General features: G+C 44.2%; 1 protein-coding gene across 2 annotated transcripts; it reads right to left on the bottom strand.

Moving 5' to 3' along the window:
- Positions 1-1,464: 1,464 nt before the first annotated feature.
- LOC142590256 (Golgi apparatus membrane protein TVP23 homolog B) lies at positions 1,465-20,852 on the bottom strand. 2 transcript variants are annotated; one of them, XM_075702197.1, is made up of 6 exons: positions 20,671-20,852; positions 20,016-20,095; positions 18,702-18,936; positions 11,074-11,196; positions 7,538-7,666; positions 1,465-3,851 (listed from the first exon to the last, which is right to left on the bottom strand). In XM_075702197.1, exons 1-6 carry the CDS (start codon positions 20,707-20,709, stop codon positions 3,789-3,791), a joined length of 669 nt encoding a protein of 222 aa, XP_075558312.1. In that variant the 5' UTR covers positions 20,710-20,852; the 3' UTR covers positions 1,465-3,788. The 2 variants fall into 2 exon arrangements, with proteins under 2 accessions (XP_075558312.1, XP_075558313.1); XM_075702198.1 differs by lacking the exon at positions 20,016-20,095 and having other exon boundaries at positions 20,671-20,848.
- Positions 20,853-21,035: the final 183 nt, after the last annotated feature.

The raw sequence follows: 21,035 nt of genomic DNA, 5'->3' as shown, positions 1-21,035 counted from the left end.
CTGATTCGAATGAAATTGGTTTGATTCATGAGAAAAGACGAATTCTAGACTGTAGGGAGCAGAATTTAGGGCTTGGTAGCTTTGACTAAATTTGCCAAAAATCAGTATATCTTAAAAAGTCGTAGCACGAAGTTTGCAAATCCATGTCTGCACCAAAAATAGATATTGCGGTTCTGTAAACTAAATGTTTGGACGTCTGAAGCTGACAAATGTGTTGTACGTGGTCATGGCTTACGCAACATTGTTACACTTGCGAGGGTTTTGCACAAGTCTTTTGTACAAATTAGTGGTGTGTTCCAGAGCAGCCTATAATCAACTTTGTCTGTGTTAAACATCCAATAGGTGGAGCTTCAAGAATTCACGCATAATTTTTAATATTCAGTTGTTGCTTTTGTTAGTCTTTTGTATTTAATTCTGCAATTTTCAATACTTTTTGTAAATAAAACTGTCACCTTTAATCAGAAATCTGTTTCCCCCAGTTACTAGATTTTAACCTTTCATTAAGTGCAACAAGCCTTATCAAATTGGATGCAGTGGATGCTAAGAAGATTTCTTCACTCTTATGCATTTGGAGAGGAGCTCCCAAAGGAAAACTAGGTATGTGGCAGTAGAATCAAGGTATAACCTTCTTTCACTAGGTAAAGATAACACCAATATGAGAGAGAACACCCCGTTTGTTCTCAAAGCCGTAAGTTGCTTACCGTTCTTGTGCTGAAACAAGAAAAGCACCACGGTCAGCTCACGGAAGAAGAGCTTCAGCAATGGTCGGAAAGCAGTTACGGTTCCTTCCAAAAGCGCATAATGAACAATAGGCTAAGACAGCAATCATAAAAGACGTTCGCTTTCCTTCTATAACCTTCTGTGCAAAGCTGTAGAGAGATCTAGAAACCTGGTATCCTCAACAGACAAAATGCATAGCAAGTATCAGCAAGCGAAATCTTAGAACTGCTCTCTCACAGTGGACCGTCCCGCACAGGGGTTCCGCTGACCTCGTCAATTAGTCAATTGGTGATCGTAATAGTGCAACACCAACTCAATAGTATTTCTGACGTAGGGCCATCCTTCCTACTGGTGCACTATGTGCTGCTCGGTATTAGTGCAACTCGGAAAGGCACAAACATAAACATACTGCAAGCCTTTTGTAGCATAGTCGGCTGGGAACAGTACTGGGAGGAGTTTTGCGTTCTTTAAATGCGTGCTACAGCATCATAAGCAAATTATGCGGCTTAATGTGCCAAACCAACGCGCAAGCTACGAGGTTTCACAGTGGGTTGCACCTAGATGGAACTACACCAGTGTTTCTGCAATGTGCCCCCACCAGAACACGACCGCTGTGGCTGGGAATCGATCCCATAACTTATAGCCGAGCAACAAAAAACCATAGGTGCTGAGCCACGACCCCGAGTGTCATACAGAGTGTGCACATCGGCAAACAGAGATGCAGCAAGAGGACAAACACTGGAATTACAGCTATTGTTTATTTGCAAAACTTACTTGCTTCCACAAGAAACAGCATCAAATTAGGAAACCAAAAAAACATGGCACTAAAGCATGGAGAAAACATAAGCAACAACAAAAATTCGGGGAGATCTTATCCAATATGCAGCAGCTCTGCATCGTGGACGATTGGCTGCTGGCATAACTCCTTTCACCTCATTCCTAGTACACAAAATTCTTGTACACCATGGTACAGTGTGGAGAAAGCTTTACTACCACTCTGTGTGTTCAGCAAATATGGACTGGTGCAAAGAGAGGGTAAAGGGTTTTGAGTCACAGATAGTGCCTGGTGCAGTAAAGATGGCTGCTCAGTGTAGGGAGCCTATACGTTGTACATCATTTATCAACAATGTGCAGTATAGCAGTAGCTACAAGCCACGCACACTTCTGATACTTCAGGCTGTGCTCATCAACACTGTGGCAAGCAAGATGAAGGCGGCAAGGTATCTTTCTTTTTTTTTTTTTTAAGGGTGGCAAAGTATTCACAACAGGCACCTGCCTCACAGGAACTGGCTCACTGCCTGTCCTGCCCTCATCGCAGCCTTTTAAGGAAACACAGAGGGCACTGGGACTAGGTGTTACATAAAGATGTTTATGCTCCCTCTCACGACTGCGACCAAGGAGTAGTAGACAAATCGGCGCCCCGCCACAAGGCAACAGGGGTGAGCACACAGCGCGCAGACATTTGTATGTACTTGCACGAGCGCACCTCTGATTGGCTGATGCCAGCTGTACCTTTTATTCCAGTCAACAGTGTGTGCAGTGGTCATCTTGCGACAGCCATGCTTCCTCGACTCTCAAAAGCACATCATCTTGCCAGGCGTGCTTTTTGCTGTCTGTCTTTCTGTCTACCATGTGCCAATTCAACAACATAGCCCATTTGTGCAGACACAAAGCATATTTTTGCCACTAGTGGTATCGCTTGCCAAGTGCTAAGGTTACCACTCAGTTCACATGCCATTTTTTTTTTCCTGTACTGGCTAATCTGCAATGCGCCAGACAGCTAGTGTGTGGTTTGCTAAACGCAAGCTTAATAAATAGACACTTTTAGCACGTCCTCGAAACACGAATCGATTAATAAGGAAATAGGCTAGAGCTCCAACATGTCCAAAGTGTCACTTTGACTGAAACCAGGACAAGCTTGCATGTTACAAGTGCTCTTGTTTTGGCGCTGCATTGAAAGAGCACTCACGCACTATGCAGGCTTGCAGAAAGGAACCAGAGTCAGCTACAGCAGGTCGTCTGCTGCATAGCTGCGCACTTCAAGGCTTGCCACAAATAAAAATTGGCTTGGACAGACATCGCATCAGCACCTTGCCTTTAACAGTGGACTCCGACTGCCGTGCAAGGTGGAAACGAACTAGTGCACCAAGCTGGGAACATTAAAGCGGCACTAAAGCAAAATATTAAGTCGAGCTAGATTGAGAGATTATTTGCCTAGAATTCTTATGATCATTTTCGTTGTCCCAACATATCGCTTTGTTGTGTAGAACATTTCTGCCGAAGGTCCCACTGCAGGTCCTCCATTTGAACTAGCAGCACCGAAACAGACGAGTTGACGTAATCTCCATGTGACCTTTCTCCATGCCACTCCCAGAGAATTAACCAGTGCCAACATCACATGAGAGGTACAAGAGTCCGCAACAGGTGGCGCCGCTCCAGTTTTTCATCTTTGTAATTTTCTCGCTTGCAAACGCTGTTTTCACTATGAATACTGAATTTGTTATTGCAGAAGTTTAATCCCTCAATATAGCTCGACTTGATATTTTCCCTCAGTGTCTCTTTAAGTAAAAGCAATAAACAGTACCACTGTGTAAAAAATTCGTTTTGAGACGCAGAATCTGCTTGGAGCAAAAATGTGCAGCGGACGACACCGTCACGTGAAGTCAGTGGGATACAATGCAGCTCCCACCTGGTGCCGCGGCCACAAGACACAATGTATCAAGTTATGCACTTTGTCTGCCTGAACTGCAGCCTGTGTTTAACTGTGGTGAGCTTTAGCGAGAGCCGCAATCTCAATGGATCACTTTCAAAGTTCTCACGTTTAGTGAACATTGATTGGCTTAGTACGCTGATGGGATACTCGTCACTCTAGAGGCGCAATGTGCTGGGCCTACACACAGTAGTGAAAGTAGTACGTCTGGAACTCGCAGACCACAAATGCTCAAGCCCAGGCTCGTAGACTATAAATAGAAAGAGAGGCCCATGCTGTGGTTTGTCACAATGACTTTATGCAAGGGAGGGGAGGCAGTCTATGTACACGGGGCAGGAGCGAGTGGCCGGGCACCTCGTCACGGCTGAAGCTGGGTCGTTCCACTATCTCTCGCGGGTGGTGCCGCTTCTTTCTTGAACATCTAAACGAAACAAGAGAGAGGCAAGTGTGCTGTGTTAAAGGGGCCCTGAAACATCTCTCTTTTAACATCACGAACAAACCTGTCTAGTAAGAGCTGGTACGAATTCATTCCTAGGAACTGTGCAACAAGTGGGACCACAAAGACAAAAAATTCATTTAGACTATACTCAAAAACAAGAATGCCGAAAACCCATCTCTCTTGACTTGTAGGTGGTTGCAGAAGAATTTCCCACAAAGACAACTACAGGGAACGAATGGGAGTGTTACGTGCGAGAACCACAATTTGATTATGAGGCTTGCCGTAGTGGGGGACTCTGGATTAATTTTGCCCACCAGGGGACCTTTAACGTGCTCCCTGCTCACAAGACACGGGCATTTTTGCATTTCGATAACTACAGGAAAATCTGGGCTCTAATTACTATGGGAACTGCAAGCATGGTGGTTCGGACAGCATGGCAATGATGTGTAGTACCATAGTTTCACTATTATAACGCCTACCTTTTTTCGAATAAAAAGTGCATTGAAATTTGCATGCACATTCCAATCTTAATTCGACACAAAATGAAAACGAAAGCCCAACTTACTACAAAAAAAAAAAAAAAGCTCAATGTGAGGTAAGTAGCCACAATGCCCTTGAACAGACATTTCTCTTTCTTTTTTTTTTGCCTTGGTTTGCAGTTGCCATTTTCCAGTCTGCTGCATCTGTGGCACTTTTAATGCATTGAATGGAACTAATGAATGATGTGTAGTACCATATTTTCACGATTATAACGCGTACCTTTTTTGAAAGATGACTTTCTGTGGTCAGTAGACAGCGAAAAGGAGGTGTCGCACTATGACGGCGACTAGCTACTAAGATCCACCTGTGTGCCTGTCTTGGTGCCTTTGTGGGTTCCAGAAAATTATTTCAACAAGGTACACATCGACTCAGGTTTCGTTGCTTGGTGTGTGCGGTAGAATGGGCAACAAGTTATTCTTTGTATGTTTGGGCGTCACAATCGGGGGCACGGTAGGGTCGTGCTAATACGGCCTAAACTTCATCGTCGTATAACTTCAAATCATTCCGCGGCCTTGCATCGATCATACTCATCAAAGCATTGCGTTAAAATTTCGACAGTTTGCAATGACTGTGCATGATCATAAGGTTTTATTGCCTTCATGCATTTAGTAAAATATTGCTTCTTAGAAATTTAAGCAAATAAAGGCAAATAAGACATAATAAATAAAGGTACAAGATCGTGTAAAGCCACAAGCATGAATATTCGACAAATCCATGTACTACCCATCATAGCCGTGGTATAGCCAAATAGCTGCAGTGCTAGATTGCGGTCTACAAATTTTCGGTAGGAAAGTCCATGGCTGCAGAAGCCCTGGTGGTGGTCTAGCTAGGTTATATTTGTTTGTTTGTTTAAAATTTCCCTATATGAGGCATTGGGTAAAGGTAGCCTCCACTGTGAGAAAGAAATGGACAAATAGTAGCAATAGGAAAAATTTTAGACCATCACACAACAAAATGCGCACGTAGTAGTAAAAAAAAGGCAACAATGTATTATCAGCGTCAAAAGATTAGGGGCGCGGGATACATGAAAAAGGCTGAATTATTTCTGCAGCTGGTGCACATGGTGTGAAAAGTAGGCCTGCAGCTACTACATGCGACCAAAGTAATAGTGCCGCACCGTTTCACTGGCTGCATCAATACATCTTTCTCGAGCACCCTGCACCCGTTAAACTTCTCACTTCGACTGTACAGTCTATGAAGTAAACAGAACTATGATGGACCAAAGTTATCAGCCCAATGACAATCAAACAGGCATAAGACGGAAAAAAAAAAGTCTACAGTCACTTTAGCATACACTAAAGAAGATGGAAGGTGAAAGCCTGTATGCTCACAAGACATTCATTAAATTACTTGACATTCTCATTCAAATGCATTGTACTTCTTATTACCTGTTTTCTCTGACCAAAGGTTGCAGGTTCTAGTGCCTTAATTAACTCTACCTTAATCAATTTTGCCCTAAGTAGCACCAAATGTCGAGAGTTCGACTCCCACCAAACATTGTGGGTCTGTGTGCCTGAATTAACCTGGCTATGCCTTAATTAACTTCACTATAATTAACAACAAAAGTCGTGTATTCAACTCCCACCAAAGGTCGAGGGTCCGACTCCCAAATTTGGTGCCACTGAATTTTGGTGCCTTAACACCACAGTCAAACTTTCAACCTATGAGCCATCTAAGGCTTTCGCCTTAAAAGGCAAAACTTGTGGGATTCTCACCCGTGCTCTTGGGACAAAGGAACGGCAACACAGTAGTGCAAACAATCACAAAGGCATTTATTGCACCTTTCATAGATCAATGCCTGCTAGCCAAGTTGCTATCCACAAAACATGCCGATGGGCGCACGACAAATCTAGGAAGCCCGACTCACCGTGACCGGATAGTGAGCAAATATGTTCGCCCCATGCTGGATCCCAACGCCTGGTCGTTCATGCGTACGGTCACGCAAACGGTGGCGCGTTCAAAGGTGGCCACGCGAGACGGTCTCGCAGAAGCATGGATCGGCGCACGCGCGGAATGTCCGCATAGCTTTCCGAACCCGAACCAAAGAGGAAGCGTCTTCTCCCTTCCGCGCCCAAGTAACCCCGCCGTGAGGCGGCGTTAGCAACGCAACACTCGCGCCATCTCTCGTACTGCACTTCAACCACACCGTCCGCCGCGGGCCCCAGGCCACGCGGCGAAACCGGATTACAGGAGACGGGAGCCATGCAGGAAAACAACGTATCAGGGGACACGTGAGAGTTGAACATCTCCACACAGTACAGGCACTAGTTTAGAAGCAGAGCATGATTTGCAATAAGATTAGAAATAGCCAATGTATAAAATCAAATAAGTGCGCCATGTTATTTACTATTGCTGCACAGGGGAAATAAGATGTTATAAGCTGATGAAATTTTTTTCAGTGTTTGTTTTGGCGATGAGCAAACTGGGAAGGTTGTTCCATACCCTGATGGCACGAGGATGCAGTGAATAGTTGAAGGTATTGTGTTCTCCCTTAGACGCAGCTAAAGCTTAAGTGATTACAATGTCTGCACAAGGCGCAGGATTTCTTTGTGTCCCACTTGTTGCACAGTTCATAGCAATAAACCTGGCTAGCCTCTACTTATGAAACTTGAGGAGTGCTAGAAAAGAGACGAACAAGACAGACAACAGTTCTAGCAACCACTAGCAAACAATTTACTTTGGAAAGAAGTAAAAAAAAAAAAGAAAAAAAAAGACATTCATGGTTAGGATGTGCGCATAAAAGGACGCCGCAAGTGGTTTAAAGGCCAAAATTTAGCATGCTCTTTATCAGAGGTAATGCACTTATATTAGCCTCTCCAGCAATTTATTCTCGCCCATCCTCAAGTGAGCAGATGTGTCACTAATGCAGCTGCAATCTCTTTTACTCGATCTTGCAAAAGGGCCTCAAAAGCTCACTGGTTACTAGACAATGCTGTCACGACAGTGCGAGCCCAAATATCATTTCCATACAGGCAGCAAAGAGCCTACCATCTTGTCTAAATATACTGCCTGCTTTTTTTCCTATGATTCCCTGAAATCCCTGCAGCTTCTGGTCTAACAAGAGTAACTGCTTGGGCAACAACCCATTGTTCCTGCGAAATGCAACTCAAACGGCAGAGTACACTCACCCCGCGGAGCAGTTGCTGCCCAAAGAAGTTGGAGGCGGCTGCCTTCATGGAGCCCTTCCGACCCAACCGACAGCGAATGTAGCCGTACAGGTTGGCCCCGTTCAGGGCCAGGGCTATTATTGTCACCATCTGGACAAACAAGTGGCAACACCACCATGACGTCTTACAGATGTTCCAACTTTGCACAGAAAGAATGAAGGGGTAGGGAGGGGGTAGGAGGGTTTTCTCAGAGAAACAGGTCTTTTTTTGCAGCAATCTTGCAAAATGTCGATTGTGACAACTTCGAGCAAAGGTTTTATGTTAAAGCAAGAGTGGCCCAAATAGGAGCACCGAGTATGCAAGACTTCAAGGTGGTGCATCTTTCATTGTAGCAATGACAGATGGCACCACCATTCTGCTGCAGCGAAATCAACATTCCTTTAGTGGCATCACCACGAATTATACGCACTTGGGATTTATTGTGTACAAAACAGGCAAGTAATGCATGTAAACATGGTACATTAAACTGAAACCAACGTAAACACTACCCTCAGTGCAAAACTCCAGTGTAAACAGTGCCAGTTGTTTAGCTGGATAAGTCATGTACACTTAGTGCTCTATTTAGACAACACTCGGTAAAACCAGATACATAGTGCAATCACAGTCTACATAGCTAACCTCAGCCTCAGCCTACCTCAGCCTCAGCCTACCTCGGCCTCAGTCTAGCAACCCCCACACAGTAGACCAAAGCGGCATTCTTTTTCGAATAAACATTCCATCACAGTCATTCACTTAGCCCTTTATGTTGTGAACATGTTATTTCACTTCAGGCATCAAATAATTGTGTCTGTTCGACATTTGGCGTTAACTGTAAGCGCATTTTAGGTTGAGCGCTTTTTGTTTAATCACTGACACAGCCGTAACAAGTTAGCCACCTATAGCAGATCAAGCACAAGCCTTGAGCTGATGAATCGTCGTCTTCTTGCTGAAGCAGAGCACTCTTCTTCAACGAGCGGTACTGGGCTGTGACGTACAGTGAAACACATAAGTGACGTGCATGCAAGTGACAAGTGACATACATTGGCAGCATGTCTCCCAATCTACGATTAAATTGTACTGTCAGGCCATTTGTTTCAGGATGGTAAGCAGTTATGGTCTAATGAACAATCCAACATTCTTTAAGAATCACTTTCACCTTGTCTGACAAAGACACATCCTTGGTTGCTGAGCAGCTCACATGGTACACCATGTTGAAGAATGTCATGTAAAACGAAAGAGGCAATGTCACATGTCAGGTACCGATGCAGATGACAATGGTAAAGCTTCTGCGTAGCACATGAAGTGATTGATGGTAACAATTATCCAGCGGTTGCCAGCAGGAATGATGAAAGGAGGTCCACACAGTCAATGTTGACGCAGTCAAAGGAGGCAGGCGGGACAAAGCAGCAGATGCAGTTCCATTGCAAAAGGGGCACTTTCGACGTTGACGGGAAAAAGAGGTAGTCATAGACGTAGCAATACTTTCCTTGCCAGTAGCAGCAGAGGCTGGTCTAAGTCTTCGACACTCCCGCATGTATGCCGGAGGGTTGGATGATGTCTTCTACAACAGCATGGAAGGAGGCACATATGTCCGAGCAGGGATGCAAGGGAATAACTAGGAGCCATTTATGTTTTTTTGAAAAGATAGTTGCGACAGTACCATAGGAAATTGTCACAGAGAATGTAGAGGCAGGCTTGACAGCACATTGGTCAAGAGACAGGACGCACTGAAGGTTCATGCAACGAGTAATCCACGAGTCCTTCCATTGCTTCAGAAAGAAGCATGTCAGTGATTAAGAGTAATGATGCCTAGTAGATGGACACAGATAAGACACAGCGCCAGATGAGAGAGGTGAGCGGAAGAGGGTGTCCATGTTGAAATGTTTGCAGCCAGATCGGTACATGACTCAAATGTCATGCTCCCGGAGCCAGGTTGTCTAAAGAGCAAGTCGACCAGATGGGTCTTTCAAAAAGAATAGACAACATAAAGCATGGTGGTCTGTAGATACACCAAACAGGCATCCTTAAAGGCAAGGGTGAAATTTTCCTATGGCGCATATTGGCATGCGTCTCTGCGTATATTTTTCCTGTCACCGGCTAAGAAATATTAAAACCAATCGGCCGGCCCAAGATGCGCCTACATGTGTCAAAACATTCTCCATTGTTTTGGCCAATTCTATCCGTTGTCCATGCTGCCACCGAACTTTGAGTAATCAGACTGCATGCATGACACGAATATAGTGTTGTGCTTCCTGGAAGGCACAAGAGCACCAGCGATTATGCTGGAACCTTCAACGAGTCATGTATAAATAGTTGATGCAGCTGACCCATAGATCAGATTTCGACGATCAACTTGTGCGCTCGTCACTACTGTTCTGCCTGAGTGTAACTTGTTCTTGAAGGCACAGGTACACCCAATAAAGAGTTAGTTTTGTGACTTGACATTGTGCCACAGTCTAATTCTTCACTCTCATGACAATGTGACAATATGATGGCTACATACTCTTTTTTCAGCAACCAAACATAGCTGGCTTGTGCTTTAGCGAGCACATGGACGGCTTAAGCAATGACTCACTCAACAAATCCAACATTATGTTGGGCGAGCACAGCGCAGATGTCAACACCACTAGCATATACGTGCATTTCAGCCTGGCTACTTGGGCCGAAAAGGCACAGCATCTGGAGTGATGTAAGGAGGCGGCATAATCGAGGAGGACAGGAAGCACACGTGAATACCTTTGGAAATATCTACAAAGATTTCACAGCTGCCTTAGTTCCCCACAAGAAACGTACTAAGTTACCTATCAAGAAAGGGGTCAGGCAAGGAGACATAATCTCTACAATGCTATTCACTGCATGCTTAGAAGAAGTATTCAAGCCTAACACACTCCAAACATAAAATGTTTGAGCACAGGTCTAATCAGTAGCCCCTTAAGGTTTTAGCAGCATGTTTTAAATGTCATTATTTTTGTTTGCACTTTTATTCCAAAGCTGCTGACTGTGTTTGCAACTCTAAATGCACTGAATAAGGTACTGACAACTTCCCTTTGTTCTTTAAGACTTTGGTGGTGTTAACAATGAAAGTCCCTCTAGCACAAGTTCTGAATTTTCCCTGCTTTCCTAAGCCACTCTATGACACCAGAATTCTTGGTTAGTCCCCCGTAGTGGGCAAGTGCCATTATTTAAGAAACAAACAACCAAAACAATATGGCTGTGTCCACTGTGAGAGAAAATATTGCTGTCGCAGTAAATTAGTTCAGAACCAAAGGAATTGCAGAAGTCTTGTGCTATTTTGTATATATGCACACACGCGCGCACACACACACACGCACGCACACACACGCACACACAAAAAACATTCAGCATGGGTCTCATTTCTTCCTACATCCTAGTCTGCAAAGTTCCTGGCAACTTCTGGTCTAATGGCACACGAACAAGCATAATTGGCACCTCTAACCCTCCTATGAAAGTCACACAAGCTAGCACGTGTAAGAATATGCATGGAAAGTGGGACCAACCAGCCACTGGAAGTTCCAGCTGAACAGGGACACAAAGAAGAAGAGGGTCCACAGGGCTGGCGCCCCGATAAGCCCCATCCAGAAGAGGCCTGCCTCCGAGCTGTCTGTCGTCTGCTCACCCGACTGCAATGCACAAGAACCAATGTTAATTACTGTGACCCTGCACAGACTGTTGTATGGGGCTCCTGCACTATCATCATCAAGAGTGTGTTCCCTGTGCGTGATCCCCTGGTGTAAATACCTTAACCAACGCTTGAATGGTTCTCGTGTGGGGCTCCCACACTATTATCATCAAAAGTGTGTGCCTTCGATGCTCATCTGTTCTCTTCTAACATCAACCCACCTCAGTCTACACTCCAGGGAAAGTATAACAAAGGTTTTGCTCTGTGATGTCAAACGTGTCAGACAAGTGCTGATTCTCTCCCACTCATAAGCCAACACTGACTCCCTACCCATCACGCCCTCCCCAATTTCCTAAATGCTCCATACTAGCAACAAACTCCCCAATTTTTTAACATCCTTTCTGAACCGCCAAACTTCCCTATCCCGCCCTCTACCCCGCAATTTCTCAATTCTATCCACTTGTCCCGAAAAATTTCCATATTCTCCCGAATTTCCCATACTTTTCCAATTCTGTTCTCTTCTGCCCAAATTTCCTAATTCCATACCATTCCGCCCAAGACATCTACATTTCCTAATTCCACTACACTGTCCATTTCTCCAACATCCACAACTAGACAGCACTTCTGTCGGTGTCCACTCTCGTCCAACTGTTATCTGCAACGCGGTTGACCAGGGCCTGCATGTTCTGGCAATGCATTCTGTCTTACACTCTTTTTACCCTTCATCACTGCTTGGATGCTGCCGCACTGCCATCATGTCACTGCAATTGGTCACTCTGCGTGACATGAGGAAAGAACAATGGAAATTTAAATGAAACATTACAAAACATGGGACCTGCCTTAAATAGCTAGACGAAACAGCAGAGACAAAAGGACAAGCTGAACGCTAGACTGCGGCTGATCTTCACTGTGGAACAGTTTCAGGAAATACAAACATAATTCATCACAGAGAACATGGTGTATTCCTATGTGCCTGGCACCTCTGGCACTTGTTCCACAGTCAAGGCGTGCTGGACTGCAGCATTCCCCTTTGGTTTTCTTTTCAATGCCCCATCTGTTGAGTGCTGTTTAACAGCACTGAACAGTTCGAATCACCAATTATCCCAGCTTTATTAAATCAGTTATCTGTTCTACGTAAGCACTGCACCAATATTAAAGGGAATACTTAAACTGTGTTCAAGCACTTATTCTGGTAAAAGCACAAATCAGAACGTCACATACTGTTTACTCTGTAGTTGTTGTGTTGAAGCCCATGCCTTTCATGGAATGCTTGTTTCAGTGCAGGAACATGGAAAACCACCGGCTTAAAATAGAAATTTCGAGTTCTTTTATGTACTGGCACACATCTTTAGTTATTTGTTTAACATTATTTTAGACATGGAGACCTTGGGCAGCAAGGTTAAAGGCAGAGATTATGAAGGCGAAAGCCTTATATGTCTCATTGGTCAGTCGACCTTAGAGAGAACGCATCAACGACACGAAAGGGACATAAAGGCTATAGACCCTCGACCTTTGGTGGGAGTCGAACCCACGAGCTTTGGTGTTAATGAAGGTGACATTAATTAGGGCACAGTTAATTAAGATAGAGTTAAAGCACTCAAACCCATGACCTTTAGTGAGAGTTGAACCCTCGGCCTTTAGTGGTAATTAAGGCGAAGTTACTTAAGGCACAGGTAATTAAGATAGAGTTAATGAAGGCACTCGAACGCACGACCATAGGTGGGAGTCGGACCCTCGACCTCTGTAATTAAGAGGGATGACTAAGCGAAGTACACTAGGTGAATAAAAAAAATGACTAAGCGAATTAAGAGGGATCACAAAATGAAACAGGTAAGTGAACTGAGCGGGGGTGTACGTTATGCGTCCGTCTTTAATGCATCGGCACTTGGGCGTTCACTTTAAGGTCATCCTAGGGATATCATAAGAGGCTCTGTGAATGTTTTCTGCCTGACATAGGCACTGTCACCCAAACATTGCTGAACAGGAGGACGGAGTGAATATACAGTGGAACCTCGTTGTAATAAAGCTACATCTAACACTAAAGTACCTTCATCATATCTGATATTCATTATGAGCATACACAAGGGTATCAGCTAAAAAATATTAGCGAATTTTAGATTTACTTCACTATATGCAATAATTTGTTATATCCGAGTTTGTTATAGAGGTTCAACTGTACAGGAGAGTGTTACACAACTTCTAAACATCAGACATAAGGAATGAAAACAAAAAAGTACAATACAGCGCAAGAAAGACCACATAAATCTAGTAACCAGGGTTCACCATTTTTTTTTTATTAGAAATTAAATTCTAGGATTTTACGTGCCAATACCATGATATGATTATGACGCATGCCATAGTGGGGGACTCTGGATTAATTTTGACCACCTCAGATTCTTTAATGTGTACCTAATGCACGGTACGTGGGTGTTTCTGCATTTCACCCCCATCGAAACGTGACCACAGCAGCCAGGATTTGATTCCACGGCCTCGGGCTTAACACGCAAAACCAAAGCCACTACACCACCACGGCGGATGGGGTTTGACATTTTTGGTTTAAATTTAGAAAAAAGTACAGTCTTTCTTTTCCCCATAATTTGGCTTTACCACAAAGGTTCAGTGAAAGCACAGAAAGACAGAAATGAGATAGGAGAGGCAGGGGGTTAGCCAGAAGAGATGCTTCTGTTTGCGACCAAACACCAGAGGAAGGACAAGGAAGAAAGAATAGCTACAGAAGAAACCACACACATGAAAATGAAAAAAAAAAAAAGGACGGCGCAGGGGAAATTGCGAGTATCAGAACCTCTGCAATAAGTTAATAAAATGTAAAAACTTGAATAGTGCCTTGAATTACTGGTGTGATGATCATATGGCCCGGCCCACTCCAGGATTGTCTGCTCCAAAACCAGCCAATCAATGAAACCGGCCTATGTACTAGCAAGCAACTGCCCAAGAGTGATGTAGAGAGGACAATGGCAAAGAACAAGTTCGACAGCTTCTTTGCTGCCGCAGTTGCCGAAAGCAGCACTGTGTGCCATTTCAATGTGGAAAGCAAATTTCATGAATGCTACACCGACCCACAGTTAGCAAAGTACTGTTGTTTTGGCTCTAGATAGTCTAGATGGGAGACGAAATCAAGGAGTGGAGTCAAGACGATGATGACAAGTTTCCGGCAGTGAAAGCGATATTACCAGAGAGCTAAGACGTCCCAGAGCTATGAGCTTACGTGGATGATGTGAGGAGACTAGCAAGGTCAAGCTCACGTGTCAGCCTGCCGTCCATGCATTGAAATAGTTAAGGCACAGATGGCATGGCATACAGCAACTCTCCTTACGCTCTTTAACCCTTAAACCCCCAATCCCAAGCTGTACCCGTGATGGGAGGTCCTACCAATATTACCAATGACGAGTCACCCTCGTCCAGCCCGATGTCGTGCTGCTCCCACCACTGAAGCAGAGTTACGGTCAGTAATTGGCTTTGGTTTCAATTTTCAACACTAGAGGGCGGTAGAACTATGATAAGGACGAAATAATGAAGATCAAGAATTAAGTAATATATTTTCAGAATCAGAATGACATCAAAAATATTATGGCAACATAAAGAAATACTGGGAAATTTCGTATTTCTTCAGGAATGAATCTGGGGGGTAAAGGGTTGTTCTTTACGCACGAGCTCGTAAGACGTAGTCGTACCTACCAAGTAAATTTTTCTGCAATATTTGTTCTAGCTCTTTAGCTGCATAATATTATAAATACACTCTCATTCAATTTGTGTTCAAATCAAAAATGCACTCACTCTTAACCCCTTAACTGCCAATGACGAGTGAACTCTTCATGACAAAGGCTGCACTAGCTTGTAAGTTTGACCCATAAATAAGTCACGTTGTCTTCCACCATTTTTTTTTAACAAGAGTTGTAAAAACGATTACTGTAAGCGTTCCTGCTACCATATTTTTTAGAGATTTACCATACTTATATTTTATACCATATTTTTAGAGAAAAAGAAACTGCACTTTTAATAAATTCTAGAAAATTTCTTAGGGTAGTTGGGGTTGCGGTTCTGAACCACCCTTTCGGGCTTGGTGAAAAAATGCAGTCTGTGGATAGCATACACTGCTGTGAACATCTCAGCCAAATTTTGCACTCATGCATGGCACATGGAGCTCACAAGCACAGCGCAAAGTCACATATTCCTTAAACACTCTCTTTTCAAGCAAAAGCTCCTCCTCACCCGCTCCGATGCTGCTGGCCTCTTGCATACGGCATCACATGCAAGACTCCCATAGATGGCTGCTATTGGCTGAAAACTAACATCAATCAAGAAGGGCATTTGGATCAGTGCAATTCTTTGTACTGTTACTGTGTGTATGTATGCCCGCTGTGGTTGCTTAGTGGCTTTGGTGTTGTGCTGCTAAGCACAAAGTGTGCGATCAAATTCCATCACAGCAGCCGCATTCTGATGGGGACGAAATGCCAGGATGCCTGTGTACCATGCATTAGGTGCACGCTAAAAGACCCCAGGTGGTCAAAATTAATCCAGTCCCCGACTATGGCGTGCCTCATGATAAGATCGTGCTTTTGCACATAAAAACCCCTAAATCTTTCGTGCATATTTATTGATTCAGTTTAATAAACAGGCTCAAGTAAGCAAAAATCTGCTTTCTAATTTCAATAAGGATTACATACTTCAAGAAGAAGCCAACAACCATCCGCTCACGCTTGGCGATTTGAGCAGAAATTAAACTGTGGCCCCTCTGCTTATTGGTGTGTTTTAGCCACTGGGTCTCGCTAATTTCGGTTAATTTTGAACACTTAACTAGCCTCAAACCACGCTAAACTTAAGGTCAGACCATGCGTACACTCGCCAGCACGCATTCACTCCTGGTCACTCCTAGCTGGACACCTTGGCAGACATCACTTCATATTGAGCTATTGACAGCGCTTCAAAAAGTTGAAGTTAGATGTGGCTACTATCCGTTAGTCAAGCTGGTGCAGGACAAAGCTGACCCACACCATGTAGCATGGCCAAACTGGAACACATGATTGCAAACACATGCTCCAGCCCTGCCGTGCACCAAGTGAATGCTGTCCATACGCACTACAGTTGCACGTAGCTGCGTCTGCTAAGTAGCATGGATACCACGGTGCACACTGCTGCTCACTGAGGACAACTGCGCTTGGCGCATCGTAGGCACCAAAATCAGAAACATTGGTGTCTGCGCGAACGTCCAAAATAACATTTGAACTGCACACGCCACGGTGACATTCAGTAGGCTGAGCATTGTGGGCATACGCCACTCCACCGTAGCGCTCATGGTGCAAGGCATTGAAGAAGGAGCACTTCGAAGGGGGTCAGAGGCAAGCTTTGACTGCCAATAACTCCGCAACTTTTGCTGCAAAGTATTCCTGAGACAGTCTAGTTTAACTACCAAATGCACTTTTCGACTTAAATAAAAGGTGTTTCAGGGCCCATTTAATTCCTGTCAAATCAAACTGCCATATTGTTTTCTACCCTTGCTAAACTGTTTCTCCAGAACTTTGTTTTGCATGAGTTGGATGCACACACACCGTTGAAGAGGAGTATTCTTAAAAGATAATTTAGCATCAACAAATTTTGTGAATGTGTTATTTAACAAAGAAAAATGATCAGCTTTACAAGAGAAATTATTCCCCCAGAAAAGCCAGTGAAAGTTAAACTGGAAAAATAGACTCACTGAAATTACTTTTTTTTTCAATTGGAAATAAAATAAGAAAGTTAGGGCAAGTTATTTAAAAATAACATTTGAAAATGCTGTACCCTAGTAATAACTAAACACATGTCCCATACCCTATGCAATATCATTTCTTCCTCCTTATTTCACCTACAATTTCATTGTCAAGGGAAGCACAATGCATTTGACAGTAGCGGAGGACTAGATGGAGCGTTGACAGTAAATGTGCAAGCAAAATTCTTCACTGACCACTTTCAACAACATTCTGTACAATGTGGCATCCAACACGATGCCCTTTGGAGTCAACAGGCATCCTGTAAGCTGACTCAACCAATGAACACACACCATCAAAGTGATATATATCATAGTACTGTGCTGTTAAAGGGACATTAAAGTGAAAAATGATTTTTTCTGCATCAGTAAATTACCGTTCTACGACACCAAAAACACCACTCTTACAACGATAAGACATTTGGTAAGCCAGAAAAGGTGCAAGAACGAAATATGGGTGGCGACGCCTACTTAGGTTCCCGCACCTGGGGGCTGTGACGTCTTGGATTCTGATGGTATCTTCTAGGGCCTACTAATTATATACAGCGGTACAGATTGACTACATTGTGTTCTAAAGGAACCAAATGTTAAACATGGCAAGTTTGGGGAACCTTTATTGAGCCAATGCGGCCCAAATGCGAAAACATACTTTGGAATCCCTGACGTCACGCTGACATACCGGCGCGAAATTCAAATACTGATACTTGGAGCTTCATTTTCTCATCTAATAATCAAACTATTCTTTTTAAATTACTGCCTGCAGGGTTCTCAAACAATGCCTCATTAGTTTAAACTGATTTATTGCTTCGCTTTAGTGTCCCTTTAAGTTGGAGGTTGTGGGTTTGATCCCAGGCACAGCAGCCACATTTCGATGGAGGCAAAATGCAGAACCCCACAATTTAGTTTTTTTTTTTTTTTGTAACAGCTGGACATATTTTAAATCATGCATCTGTGATAAAGGTGCAGTCAGTACACATTTTTCATACAACTGTAGCTGTAGCACATATAAGCTTTTGCTCACAAAAGAAAAATTCTGAAAGAATTGAAGCCACAATAAAGTTAACTAAAGGGCCTTGTCTTAACTAGAGACTTGTAAAGGGCTTAGAATGTTAAATGTTAGAATGCTAGGAGGGAATAGAATGATTCAGCACATGAAAAGCACATCATAACCATCAAGTTACATGTCTGTGAAAGCCCAGTATACCTATAACCTGTGGCGTGTCCTGCTCTGATTCACCTATCATTGCCATGAACATGCGTCCCTGCCATCATATGTCACATGCTTTCTTTGCCAAACAAAAAATAGAAACTGAGAGTTTGTCCTGTTGCACTTCTCATGGCCATCGCATGTACAGTACTGCCCACTTTTGAAGGCAATGTTAACTTGGTTTTCAATCTCGTATGACTTCAAGTTATTTTCATATCTTTAGGGAAATCGGTGGCTGATGCATTAGGTAGACATCAATTGATAAAATATCTTTACAGATGGCTAGTTGAAGTATTTTGATTACTTGTTCCTTTCACAGTGGACCATACTTTATGCTACTCTGGCCTACAGATACATAGGTGTACCTGTCTGATAAGCAGTGCTATCACCTATCAAAATCAGGGCTTAATCCGTTGCACAACAGTATAGTTGCTTGTGCAACTACAGATGCATTTGGATTTTACTGCAATAAAATGTAAATACAGCCACAACCAACCAGTAAAGTGAGATTAAAACACCAGACAGTGCGACAGCCTACCTTGCGGCTCTCAAAGACCCAGTGGCTCTTCCCGGCATCGTCAATGTAGTTCCACCAGCGAAGGCCAACCAGAAGGCGGCCTGTGACATTCTTGACGGTCCAGAAGTCCATGCAGAGCAACAGTAAGATGGACACAAAGCTCGACACAAAGCTGTCCGTGAAAAAGCGGCACAACAGGTATGTCAGCAGCGCCGTCGTCCGGAAGGCCAGGTGGAAGAACGCCGCCATCCGATGCCTGCTCCACACAAGTGCACGCAAACCACTTTCAGCTGCAACCATCCACTTAACAGTATTGCTGGTGAATAAGACGTGATGTGCTACTTGGTTTGCTTAGAACCAAGTAGCCCGTGTGCGTCATCTACACAGCAGTTTCATGCTGGGTAGATGACGCACATGGGCTAAATTATTCTGCATTGCATTTTACTAACTATAGTCTATGCTGGTCCAGCACCTGTAAACAATGACACAGGTACATCTCCTGCATGAAACTACATGCATGCACTGAGTGCAAAGAATGCCATGAACTCGTTTTGGCCAAAACCAACAACTGTGTGGAAAGAATGTCCAGCACACATCATCACACTATACTGGTAAAGCGAACAGCGAAGTGCAAGCAAATGTAGTGGCAGTCCGCCCTGAGAACTTTAGTGGTTGTGCCACAAGGCTACAGGTGACGCAGGAAAAGCCCGACTCGCACCAAAATATCTACAGTTTTTCTTTTCGCCTTCACTGAAGTGCACCACTAAGGTTAAGAATTAGAACTGCATTATTGTGGCATGCAACATAACTGCTTAGAAATTAAGGCTGCCTGCAGTGGTCGTGACAAATGTTCATGGTAAACTAACCACTAAATTAAATGGCAAGATATAGACGCTGGAATACAAGGCGGTGGTTCTAGCACTTTCACAGCCTTTTCATCTTATTTAGCCATTACATTTGAGCTCCCATTAAGCTTAGGCGATGTAAAGTGCGCGTCTTTTTAGCAATTTCAGTTTACCTCATACATAAATGTAATATATACTGCAATCATACAGTCGGTGTTTATCATCTCCGCGCTATTCGCACGTACATATAAACTAAGCGCTTAACCAAACAGTCACACTAAGGAGCCCCTCGTCGTCCGTTTTCTGCACTCAACTTTCGGACACCGCTGACACTGATTTGTGCCGACGGTGCGACATATGCAACGAGCACAAGCTCTAGCAGATCACCACGATCATTATATATACAGTCGTAGGCATGCAGCATATGCCGTGCACGAAACAATGACTGACGTCGCATCGCCGCGTTTTCGTTACAATGTGAGCGACTGACCTGACGGGCTTCCTCGCGACACCGCCTTCGACGTCGCCGAAGTCTATGGAGGCCGCGTCTTCCGTGCCTTCCATCAGGGCCTGCGAATTGACGCGACGCGCCCGCAACAAGTGGAGGTCGTTCACTCGAGTTCGACCGGTCCGACTAACAGGCAGCTTTCCTGCCGAATCACCGTTCTCTACACACAATATTTGCACGAAGCGATTGCCAAAGAGCAGAAGATTGCGTGTGGCCAGTTAGCGCGGCGCGCAGCGACCTCAGTATCACTTGGCCGAAGTCCTCATTAGAAAGTGATTTACAACCTCATCATCGCTGCGCCGTGACGCCTGTTCCACACTGCGGCAAGAAAGTTACAACGTAGGCAAGAGCCGGCGACACCAACGTCGGCAGCTGTGAGTCAGGCGCGACCTCCGATCTGATCGCATTGTGCACTCTATGCGCGTACACAGGAATTAGCGCCTCCGACGCAAGGCAACAGACCAGCCCCTCATTCATTAACGCGCGCGCGCGCGTAGAACTCCCGTGACTTTGAAACTTTATTAATCGCGCGGTACGAGCCTCAATTGCCGATACCGTGTATCTCGGACCACGACATCAGTGGTGGGAAGTGGAAACCGACGACACAGCTCGCCGGGACGTTTCCGCTGTGACTTACGCTGGAGGAGTTGCTCATTTCGCCGCTTAATGTAGCCATGCTGACGCGGCTTCGACGTCCTCACATAGCAGATGGGACACCACACGATAACGGTGCGCCGGCGAAGATACGACACGCCGCCAGCTTTCACATGCGAACCCTCGCCATGCCCTTCCACAGACGCGCGAAACAACGCCGCTCCTGACAGCTGTTCGGAACCGAGGGAACTACAAAGAAACGAAATCGAAACCGTAAATTTTTCTCTGCTTGAATTGCAAGCAAAAATACACACATTTACTTCGACAAATTAAAAGCATAGCAATTGAAATATAGCAAAATAATTTAGCTTAGTTTTATGTAATTGTCGTTACAGATATATTGTGCTG

Source organism: Dermacentor variabilis, chromosome 8 (assembly GCF_050947875.1).
Source record: "Dermacentor variabilis isolate Ectoservices chromosome 8, ASM5094787v1, whole genome shotgun sequence".
Taxonomy (NCBI): domain Eukaryota; kingdom Metazoa; phylum Arthropoda; class Arachnida; order Ixodida; family Ixodidae; genus Dermacentor; species Dermacentor variabilis.
Note: the sequence above shows the minus strand (reverse complement) of the source record. Positions and strands in the feature narration are given on the sequence as shown.